This window comes from Haemaphysalis longicornis, unplaced genomic scaffold (genome assembly GCF_048455015.1).
Source record: "Haemaphysalis longicornis isolate Haplotype H1 unplaced genomic scaffold, Haemaphysalis longicornis Haplotype H1 scaffold_13, whole genome shotgun sequence".
Classification (NCBI taxonomy): Eukaryota; Metazoa; Arthropoda; class Arachnida; order Ixodida; family Ixodidae; genus Haemaphysalis; species Haemaphysalis longicornis.
Window position 1 is genome coordinate 86,739,183 of NW_027526233.1, and position 12,001 is coordinate 86,751,183.

At 46.0% G+C, this 12,001-nt stretch overlaps 1 protein-coding gene across 18 annotated transcripts in view; it reads left to right on the forward strand.

The window, feature by feature from the left end:
• Hppy (MAP4K3-like protein hppy) overlaps window positions 1–12,001 on the forward strand; it is a 228,952-nt gene that overhangs the window by 137,109 nt on the left and 79,842 nt on the right. For all 18 annotated transcript variants that reach the window (XM_077694882.1, XM_077694885.1, XM_077694881.1 and 15 more), the window contains 5 exons: window positions 4,276–4,348; window positions 4,791–4,985; window positions 6,099–6,180; window positions 8,968–9,078; window positions 9,412–9,490. In XM_077694882.1, the coding sequence (XP_077551008.1) occupies window positions 4,276–4,348; window positions 4,791–4,985; window positions 6,099–6,180; window positions 8,968–9,078; window positions 9,412–9,490 (540 nt within the window). The remainder of the gene's footprint in view (window positions 1–4,275; window positions 4,349–4,790; window positions 4,986–6,098; window positions 6,181–8,967; window positions 9,079–9,411; window positions 9,491–12,001) is intronic.

Below are 12,001 nucleotides of genomic sequence, written 5' to 3' on the forward strand. Positions count from 1 at the left end.
CCCTGTGCTCCTTTCGGGAGGGCTTAAAGTTTCCCTTCAAATGTCAATGTTGCTCTATGTTGCGCTCATACTTCTTCAGCAGCGGCGGTTCTCAGAGTCGATTTTCATTCACATGAATCTGCATTCCTGCACAGCTTAACTCTTTTGTTACGGCGGAAAAACGGCCGATTTTGAGTGCTTTCACAAGACTTTTTTTTTCTCTTGACCTAGTGGACACAATTAGCATTGCTATGCATGTAACTGTAGCTTATAGATTGCTCTTACAAACACATACCAGAAGTTTTGTAAAAGGTACAATTACTTAGTTTATTAGTCAAATAATCAGAGAAAAATGCACAGAATAGCTTACACGCAACGTATATAGGCGATTGTAATGAGCCCAAAAATTATTTTGAGAATTTTAAGATATACATATTGTTCCTACATTTCTTCGCTATGATTCAATATATATATCAACGCTGTACACCAAGTTTTGTATTTTTGTCGGCCCGTCAAACTATCGGAACTGACGGCTGTGCCACTCCTCGAAGCCACTCGAGTGTAAGTCGGTCGTGCATCCAAGCACACTTTTTGTGTTCTGACACAAAATCCTTTTCACTTTAGTGGTAAAAAACTAGAAAAAAAAAATCCAGCGCTCTTGAGAAGTGTCGCACATCGCTCCGTAGCGGTAGTCTGACACGAGTGCCAGGCTATCATGAAGGTAATAACGCGATATGATGCGGCGCATTTGGCAAAATATCCCTACCGTACGTTGTCCAGACCCTACACTTCAATGTAAAGCCGCAGTTGTCAGATAGGAAGTCCGTTTTGTTTATAAATACAGCGGGACGCCGTTTTCACACAACTCGCCACTACCGCGGCTTCAAATTTCACTCTTGGCGCGGTCTCTGCAAGCGAAATGTTAACAAAACATAATAAAATCGAAAAATGAGTTGTCAATAAATACGCCAGATGGCGTTAGTGTTCCGACAGGCGCCATTTTTAGCTTTCGCGGCACGTTCGAAATCATCGGAAGTCCGTGTCCGATGGACGCCATTTTCACTCAACTGGCCACTATCGTGTGTTCAAATTTCACTCTTGGCATGGTCTCTGCACGCGAAATATCAACAAAACGTAATAAAATCGAAAAATGAGTTGTCAATAAATTCGCCAGATGGCGTTAGTTGTCCACCAAGCGCCGTTTTTAGCTTTCGCGAGACGTTTGAAATCATCGGACACTGGCGTCCGATGGCCTATGGCGCCGTACTGAAAGAGTGAAGGGGGCAGACTCGTCTTAGAGCTATTTTTTTTTTCTTTACGAACCACTTTTAATGAAACGTTGCAGAATATGATTTCAGGCCTGCAATTATATTTGGCAAGTTGATTATTTTCGGCAGTGATTAGTGATTAATTGCCGTTATTTCGGGTCACAGTTGCAAAATAACCACTGCATGCAGAATGGAAATTACCATGTGGCTAGGTAGACAAATCACTAAACAACAGAACGTTCGAAGAACTTCTTTGATTTAGCCGTTTGCGGTCGTTTTACAACAGACTGAACTTCACTCCTCCCGCGCTCTGCCAGAAATGGCTCACAGGTGGTGTCAGGTAAACTCAATAACACTTTTCCAAAGCTTCCACATGAAAATTTGTTTCCAGAAATGTATTCTCCACGCATTTACGTGTCAGAAGGAAAGAAAATTACAGTCGTACCTGCTCAGGGTGCTCGGATATCCGTCGGCAAAGCGCTAGGTTCGCGTTGCAAGAAAAGTGTTGTTTTACCATCAAATTATTTGTAAATGGAGCTGTGGAGTGCCCTTTAAAATGCTATTTACAATCAAACACAGTATTTACAGACTCGTAGAAAAATGGCCGTGGATGCCAAAAAGGCCATTTTCGGGGAAAACGATTTTTTGACCGTCTTTGTGCCCCAAAGACCCATCTGCCTGCCCCCTAAGATTGCCAGGCATGTCTTACTCACAGGCCCAGCACGCATTAAAAGAGAGCTTAGCAGAGGAGCTGGGTTTCCTTTAAGGGGGGACACTGGTCTTGAGGACATTTTTGTTATTTTTTAACCTATGTGCTTGAGATTTACACATTGAGTGTATTTCAACATCCTGAGCACAAATATGCAGTCAGTTTTCGTCTACCGGGTGTAAGTTTAGAGTTGTGCAACATGTTATGTCACTCCGTTTCGGGCAATTTTTTTCATTATCTACCTATGAAATACTCAAATAGCTTTTATCCCTTTGTGCTCTAGAAGGACCAGGGAGTGCAACTATACCACTGCAGTAATTTTAGCATGGTTTTTGCAAACGCTGTAAAATCCGTAAATGTCAGGTCATAAATTACCAATGTTTTTGTAAAACTAATTGCATAAAATCTTGTGCCAGCAACAAGACATTCTATATTATTGTGGTTTTATTGCACTGTTCAGTTTATAAGCTTTCGAATGCAGCAAAAATGGTGTAAATCGAACCAGTACATCCCAAGATATTGTACCTGACAGCTGACCATGTGGGAAAAAAATTGGTTCTGAGAAAACAGGGCACGAAATTTGCAAACATAGGCAAAAATGGTCATTTAGGCAACTTCAAAGGGCAACAGCTTTGTGAATACTTACGATACAGCTATGATATTTTGCAGGTACATTCTTTGGGACCTGTAGACTGCTAATAAAATTAATACAGAAAATTGATTTTTTGGCAAATTTTCGGTCCTCAAGACCAGTTTAAGGCAGTAAAAAAGAACGGTGTTTTATCTAGCTTTCCTGCATAAAAAGTTTCAGCCTTGCTCTAAGCATAGGCTTGTACATTGAATTTTTTGCAGGCTGCGTGTTTCCAGCTTGGCCCACCAAATTTTGACAAAGACTGTACATTATGTGTTTGGAGGTGCTTGTTATGGAAGCAGTACGTTTCACTGCCCCCTTATTTCTCTGTTGTGTCTCTGCTGGAGTTGTCCGTAGCAGAGAAGTGCAGTCGTGTAAAGTCATAGCATCCATCTGGTTGGGTGCACCAGTCACAGTTCAATTCCGCATGCCCCTGACGAAGGCTTGAAGAACACAAACATCTGGATTGCAGAAGATGACGAAGAATATGGAGCACTGAAACCAGCGGGAGTTGTATCGGGAATAATAGAGCCACTCGCATTCTGTCCAGGCTAACGTCCACGTCAGACACTGTCTGTGTGGTTTAATGGTTATGTTTCCGCTTGTTGATGTATTTATAGTTACGAGGGAGGGAGTGTATTGGCACGGTTCGTGCTCCTGGGAGACGAGCCACCGCACAAGACTAACAAGGCCGATCATGCGAGAAACCGCTGATGATAATGACTGGGGAAGATGATGATGGTCAGAGCGAGTTGTGTACATTGTACACCTCAGATCAAGTGTTGTGCTGGCCGGGAACGTAACCACACCTTGTAACATATATATGAGGTCACAGGTTTGGTTCACCCTGTGTTCAATTTTTGCTTCTCTTTTTGCTCGTCCGCTTTTAATTGTAGTGAAAAGCTAAAACAAGCACAGTGCGCGCAGTACCAACAGCAGTATGCATCGGTACCTCTAAGTTCGTAACTTCAACGGCTTACCCCGCCATTCTTACTGCTATAAAAAGAATAAGCCCTAAATTTAAGTGCAAACAGCTTGTTTGGCAAGCTTATACACCCTGCCTAATTTGCATTTGCATTTGCGGGGCTCAGCCAATTGCAGCCGGACACGTATGACATCATACGTTCTAGTGCAGGAAATGAGCTAGTGGGTCCCATGGGCATTCCCTTTTTTCCTAATTATTCAACTTATTTGAGCGAAGTGTGTGCTAAAAGTGGTGTCGGCATGATTCTAACGAGGCAATCTTTTGAATGAACCAAACTTGTGTTTTGTCTGCATGGTTCCTTTTTAAGAAGGGGCGTCAGGGTAACATTTGTATGTAACAAATGTATGTATGTATGTATGTATGTATTTGCCGTAAAGCACAGTGTGCACTGGTTCTCTCTTATAGCGATGTATTGTCACTGTGAAGAGCATACACACCTAAGCTGCCTCAAAGGCCCAGTTTTCTTAACGGCACAACAGATGGCACTGGCCTGTCAAGTATGTTTGGCTTGGCGAGTGTTTCGGCGCTTTCTGTCCCGCAATGAGTGGGGACTGTCAACACGAAAATCCTGCTCGCGTGCTGCTGCAAAGCCAAGCTTGGCGTGAACAGCATGAAAGCTAGCCCGACCCAAACGCGTGTTCTCTGGTGTTCCCGCGTGCCCTACTTAACGTCCTGTTCCTCCCGCCTCCCCTCTTCCCCTCAGCCGATTTTGGCGTGTCTGCCCAGATCACCGCCACCATCAGCAAGCGCAAGTCTTTCATCGGAACACCTTACTGGTGAGTTGCTGTTGTTGGGGTCTTGTTGTGGGCGCCGCTTTTTATTACTATTATTTTTTAATCCTCATCTAATTCTGGGATTCCTCTCTGAATCCTCAAATTGTTTGTCGTGCTGAATTGTCTTTTGTTCCTTGTGCAGTCGTGTTGAGGATGTTCGCAAAGCGCTGATAGGTCCCTGTTAACAGATCCAGAGGGTGAAGTATCAGCCAAAGGACGGCCAGCGGAGTGGCCCAGGAATATATGGTTTTTATCTGAGATAAGGGTGCAGTGACCCCCTTGTGGGACAAACCCCTCTGTGCTTACCACCAATTTGCTTGTTGCTGACGATTGGCACTGCCCTTCTACTTACACTGGAAGAGCTTGTGCCGGAGCCAGGCCTCGTCATTCAGTTCACTGGGGGCTGTCCATTCCTCCCCCGTCTTTCCCCGTCCTCGCAATGCAGGATGGCCCCCGAGGTGGCGGCGGTGGAGCGCAAGGGGGGCTACAACCAGCAGTGCGACATCTGGGCGGTGGGCGTGACGGCCATCGAGCTGGCCGAGCTCCAGCCGCCCATGTTCGACCTGCACCCCATGCGCGCACTCTTCCTCATGTCCAAGTCGGGCTTCAAGCCCCCGCAGCTGCGTGACAAGGCCAAGTGGTGAGGGCGTGCAGCGTGACGCGTGCGCTGCTCTCTCGCATTCCTTCTCCTCATTTTCTTCTTCTTCCTCCTCCTTTTCCTTCTCCTCCTCCTCTTCTTCTTATTCGTCTTCTTCTTGGGGTGATGCTGTTAGCTTTATTTTGAGTTACCTCACTCGGTAACTCTTTCTTCAGCAGTCTGGTCTTCGAAGCGAGGACACTGGGAGGCGGGATCGGGTTCAGTTCATTAACCCTTTGATGCCCAAAACTTTATTATTTTGCTTTAAGCGTTTGAGAAGTTTTGTATGATGTAAAAGGACTTCCAAACATCACAAATATGAAGTCAAAAAAAAAATTGTTTCATTAGGACGGGCACTAGGACACACTGGGAAACACTGGGTTGCCCGTATATCACTTGAACAAGAAAGCTACCTTGATCGCCATTATTTATGGTTCAAGTAAAAACAGTAATGTAAATTTTGTATTGGTGTCTTTGGTAATAACAACGAAATTGCGCAATTTCAGTCGCCTGTCACTAGCCCACTGAGCCACCCGGATGCGAGTTGACACGCGTAAACAATATTTTTTTTTAGCTAGCACACAAACGTACTTGCTGCCCTCTGTTCTCTTTAATTTTCAAAGGTCCGGTATCCTTTGTCTGTCAATAGATGGTGTTAAATGTAAAAAAAAAAAACACAAAGTGCTAGAGAAAAAAAAATATTGTTTGAGTTGTAGCTCTTGAGCAACACTGGGCATCAAAAACGGCTAAGGCGAATCTGTCGCGAATCTGTCGCAAAACCAGAACCATGCTAATTCTGTTGCATTGACAGTCATTGGAGACAGCTGCCCAGTTGTTTTGATCCACACTAGTACTGTTTTGCAGATTAAACGCCTTTATGTTAAAGAAGTGTTTTTGGTTTGCTCTCATTTGTATATAGCTTTTGGGCATTGGCCTCATTAGAGTGTAGCGACGTAAGCATGACATCGTGCGAGAGCGCTCAGTGTGTTTAAAGTTCTTTGTGCTTTGATGGGAACCGGCTGAGCTTGGCAGGGACTCTCTTGCTGTGTCCGTTCGCTGCGCAAGGTTGGGCGTAGTGCGAGCGACTGCTCTGCGTGTCTCTCTGTTTGGTTGCAGGTCGCAAAACTTCCACCACTTTGTCAAGGTGGCCCTGACCAAGAACCCCAAGAAGAGGCCCACGGCCGAACGGCTACTCATGGTCAGTGGCGAAGGGGAACGAGGGAGAGCGTGGTCGGCTGTCCTTGATTGATCGAAAGGCTGAGATATTATTGAGGTAGTTTGTGAGGTTGTGATTAGAGGCATGTTAGATCGACAGGCTGTGAGTTGCGCAATTCACACCCATTACTCTCTGACCCCGCGTTCATTTGCGCTCACTTTCGAGCGATGGCTGCTGCAGGTTGGTTATTCGTGGAGACGGGGGGTGGTGATTTGGTTAACATCACAGCCTGTGTTTGGTGAACATGCAGTCAAGATGCCGCGCACAAACCATTCCTAGGCCAAACAGTAAAGTGAGGATGAGACATTCATTAGCGGCACTGTGGAGATCAACAGGGTTCAACTGGTGTATGTATTACTGAGACAGCACGGTCATGTTCAGGTGCAGTGGTGATTCGGTGACTGCACGGTGACCGCAAGACAGGCAGGGGCTCTCAGAAATCTGCGCAGTGCACTTGTTTCGGCTCACAAGAGACCCTTTCTTGTCCGTCGACTTGCCGCGAGACTTGCGCCGGTCGCAGTGCACTAACTTGCTTCAGGCAGTGGCACCACTTCGGCTGAAGCCAACGTGGCAGTGTCTGAATGGACGGAACACAGGATTGTTTGGCGAAGCCGTCTGAGCATTCCTGTGGTTACGTGATTTGTAACGGCATCCGTGTGGAGAAGCTCGTTATAAAGGAGCTCAAATGTCACAACTTGATAATTGAAAGGGCACAAACGCAATGTGGGTTCTCAGCGAAATATCAAACGAAACCCTCTCGTGGGTTTAGGCAGAGAGGACAAAGGGAGCAGAGAAACCGAATGGCAAGGAAAAAACTTTCCTAGCCTGAAGGAACACAGGGTTTTATCCCGAAAAAAAAAAAAGTTGGTAGTTTTTTACCAATCATTTGAATAGCGTTGCAGCTGGCGAACATATCGTTTGAGCCCTATCTTACATTACCTTTATTTTATTGTGTCGGAGGCTGACTGAGATCTTAATGGGCTCTGGGTGAAAAATCTTCATCAGGGAAAGTTCCTTCATTTAATTAAGCTGTGACTGGAATCGAGAACTGCTCGAACTGTTCAGTGTGCACTCTAAATTAACAACTCCAACATTGGGGAGTTTAAAAGTTGCGAAAAAAAGAAACTTGGGAATGCATTGAGAACATATTGCACCCGTGCAACGTTTTGTGCTGTGCCTTGCCCGGAATATCTAATTCAGTGCAACATTGCTGTCATACTTTCTTGCACAATGCCTTAGCAGCAGCTTTTGTTTGAACAATTGTGGTGCAGCTTTTATTTTTCTTTACACATACCTTACAGGCCCTTGCAGGGGCGGATCCAGGTTTTTTCTGAGTGGGGGTCACCTTCTATCAGTGATGATGATGATAATGATGGTGGTGATGATGATGATCAGGAGGAGGAGGAGGAGGATAGTAGCCTCTTTCACTAACCAAAATTTTTGATAACCAAAAATACAAGAAATAGAGAAATCATCAACTAGACGTTTTCTGCAACCTGAGGGCCATCTTATTGGGGTATCATTTCTAAAATTAAGGGGGGGTCAGGACATCCAGACCCCCCCCCCCTCTCTGGATCTGCCAACGGGCCCTTGGCTAGGGCATTGAGTAAGGGGGCCTAACAAAGACATTAGTGCAAGTTTAACAAATACCAAAAGTGTGTAAAAAGAGCCAGAAAGTAACCATGAAACATAACATGGAAACCAGATCTAAATATCTATAAACGAGCATCACGCATAATCACCGAACAGCATAAACGTCAGCTCACGGCACAGAGCATTAGATGGCGTATACAGTTGAACCTCGTTATAAGACACATGGATGTAAGAGACAAATTGGTATAAGATGCACTATTCACCCACATGGTTGGCTGCCCTATCTTTCCCATTGAATTGACCTCTTCTGTGACAGACATCGGATGATGTAGAAGAGAGTTGGTTATAAGGGACAAGTCAGCCTTGAACTTTAATCAATAATCTCACTTGTAACAGACATTTTCACTTCAGATGCAGTGCCACCAGTCACTAATTGCAGTTGCTTCCATTGTGGAAACACAGGTGGACGAGAGACGCCTGCAGTCGCTATTTATTATAACTTCAGCAAACACACAGTGGTTCAGGCAGCTATGAAATGACGATGAGAAGCCCTGCCAATGAAAATGCAACTTACAAAAGTGGTTGAAGCTTACTGCCATCCATTGGATGGAGCATGATTGCACATGCAGGCTCTCCCACTTGCGTAGCTCCCAATCAAGAAGCGTCGCAGACGTTTGTTGAGTCCTGCAAGCGTAATGAATAGCCTGAGCACACAGCGGAAGAAGCTGTGCGCTCTGGCTATTCATCAGGCTTGTGAACTCGACATCTACGATTCATCTTCCACAAACAAGGAAAGGAAAAACGCTTGTAGAATCTGTTGTAAAAAACAGTTTAAATACGGTCCTGAAGCAAACAAAGATTCAGAACTGTTTCATAAATTCTGGGGGGCCAAACATAAATTAGAATGATTCTTTTGCAACATGCTGTAGTGTTGTTTGGGGCTTATTTTCATCATACGGTGCCCACATTGAACTAGGGTCTGATTTTTAAGTGAAAACATTGTTCCCTGCTTATAAGAGACATCTCATATAAGAGACAGAAACTTCTCCCCAGTACGTGTCTCTTGTAAAGGGGTTCTACTGTACTATTGTACGCAATGTGTGCAAGATTAGTCTTTTTTTCTTTTTTTCACAAGTGCCGCGCTTTTTAAATGTGGACTCCTGTCTGACCCCACAGCACCCCTTTCTCAACGGAGACTTCCTGACAAAGCGGCTAGCACGGGAGCTCCTGGAGAAAGTCAACAACCCACACAACACCTACAGCGACCTGGACCCTGACGACGAAGGGGTGTGTGGTGTTTACTTTTCAATCATTTCTTGCATTAAAGCTGCTACAGACCTAGTGGGACAACAATGTGACAGAAGTGTACTGATTGACCCAAGTCAGCTAGAGTTCTTCAATCTGTGTCTAAGCCTCGTACGAGCAGATGTTTGGTCTTTTAAAAATTCCAGTTGTTTATGGTTGGGAATTTAACTAAGGGCCTTGTGCCGCCAAAAAGTGGTCCGAGCTGTACAAAAGCACGTACTAATCATCTTCTTTGCACTTGAACTGCCGGAGCTGTTGTTTGTACTCGCCTTGCATTTTCCGCACATCTCTCATCTGGGGCCCCCTCGCTTTCAGATCCTGTACAATGTCCCGCAGAGGATTGCTTCGCAGCGAACAGCGAGGACTGCAGAACGACCGCGTTCCGAACTCAACAGTGAGTGGCCGAAGAATTCACCCGATTTTCTTGTGGCCGCGATAATATTAAGTTGACTATTCATCATCATCATCATCATCATCATCATAAGCCTATCTACGCTCACTGCAGGGCAAAGGCCTCTCCCATAAATCTCCAATTATCCCGGTCCTGTGCTGGCTTTTGCCAATTTACCCCCGCAAACTTCTTGACCTCATCTGCCCATCTAACTTTCTGCCACCCCCTGCCACGCTTGCCTTCTCTAGGGATCCACTCTGTTACCCTTAATGACCAAGGGTTGTCTTGCCTTTGCATTACATGCCCTGCCCACGTCCATTTCTTCTTCTCACTTTCTACTAATATGTCCTTAACACGCGTTTGTTCCCTGACCCACTCCGCTCTCTTCTTATCCCTTAACGTTACACCTATCATCTTCCATTCCATTGCTCGTTGAGTTGACTATTATTTTAACTTTAATGACATAAATTTCGCAATCGTAGCGTATACTTTTTGGCAGGCCTGACCTGTTGCTGGTTTGTGTAGCAAAGCCCGGCAGTGAAGGCAACCTTGTAATGTTTCCTCTTACCGCTCTTGTATACAGTCTACGCCCGTTACAACGGACCCTCTGAATCCGGAAAAAAACGTCCGCTGTAGCCGAAGTATGCAGTATCCGATGGGGGGGAGTATGAGCTCTAAAGTGGGTGCTTCGACCGATATTGCATATGCATAGTACATACACTTTGTTCTTTCTACACGCCAGCAGCACCTCTGCACAGTGTTCCCGCGTGTGGCAAAGAATCGCGTAAACACCGTTTCCAAAGCTCAGCACCGGCACTTGGAAAAGGCCTAGCGCATGCGGTCAAGCGTGTAAAGACGCATGATGAGCTGAGCAAATAAAGCAAGAATATAACTAGGCGCAATTATTAAGCAGCTATAAAACATCAGGCGTGACCATCAGCATTAGCTAGGCTCTTTTAAATCACCTCACAACGAGGCAGGTTTTCCCGAAACCGTTTGTCAAGAAATCAGATCGCTGCCTGGCGTTCCCTCAGGGCAGCTTACATTTTTAGTGATTTTAGTCTGGTCATTGAAACAGCTGTAATGAAATAATCTGATGCCGGACAGCTGTAAAATCGAAAGTTAGACTAGTTGGACTGCGCACGGTTACCGGCAGATTGCACACAACGGATGGCGAACAACCCCCCTACTTGAGGCATTTCTTACCTTTTTCACAGAACGGAACGGGAACGATGCATGCATGGGAATAATAAAACCCGAACTTCACTCAACCCGAGTTTTTTATTACATAAAAAAACTGACGAGGGCAGACTCGCCTCCGAGTGCACCACTTAGAGTATTCGATTGCCCTGTTTTCAATCTCACCGGAGTCGCGTTGATCGGCAGCGGCCTTGTTCTTGACGGTAGAGCAGACCGTCTGCTTAGACAGGCCTGTACTTCTGGCCATGTCGGCAGTTTTTCACCCATGTTCAACAGCGTTAATTACGCTTAATTTATCCGACAGTGAAATCAGCTACCCTGCCGCTACAGTGAACTAGAATGTCTTGATCCAGTGGCGCGAACGGGAGCGCTCTGCCGCGTTCGGCTGAAGCAAAGCGCGTCTACCGCCGCCAGGGGCGCCACTGCGCCTTCTCCGAAAACGGTACCGCGGTTGAACGGGCCGTTGCTTGGGGCGCTCGCCAGCTATTGCCGCTGCCGTTTTTTAGTGTGGTACAGTAATTAACCTTTACGGAAGAAAGATGCTCACTTTTGTTGTCCCTGTACCTTTCTAGGAACGTTTTGTTGCTTATCAGACCCGTTTGAGCCATCGGGCAACGGCTACAAACAAAGTAGCGCTGTGTCGTCTGCTAGCGGCGCAGACGACACGAGGGGATGTGCGATGCGTTGGCGGCGCTCGGTCGGGCAGACTCTCCGTCTGTTTATGGTCGAGGCCGGCCTTTCATTTTCTGCGTGTTTTACGTTTCCGTGATGTTCCCCTACAGAAGCAAGGGGTATCTAATCGTCAGAAAAATAGTTATTGCGAGTGCTGTCGAATAGAGGTTGGACAGGCGCCGGGTAGCCGCGATGTCAAAACGAAGGACGGACACCTATTCCTTTGCTCCGGGTTGTCACAGTGGTTACGCAGGTGCTCCCAAGGCGTCTTTGTTCGCCGCTCCAATGGACGATGAACTGCGCAAAAAGTGGAAACAAAATTGGGGAAGACTGGACAAACTCTTGACCATATCTTTAGCCGTCGGTGAGCGCCACTTTGGGCCCGAGTGCATATATATTGCGGGATTAAATCCACGTAATAAACGGCTGTGAAGTGCGACTTGCACGCGGGAAGCTGTCACTGGCTCCAGGTGCTGTACCTACCATCCTGCCTACTGTGCGTCGAATTCGATCTGTACGGAGCATGCAGGTGGAAGCCGCAAAGAAAAAGGCGGGCAAAAAAAAAAAAAAGAGTTCCAGTTTCGGCAGTCAGCAAGAAGCGACAAAGCTGAAGAGCCGAAAAAGATGAGGTGCGCCAGCCAC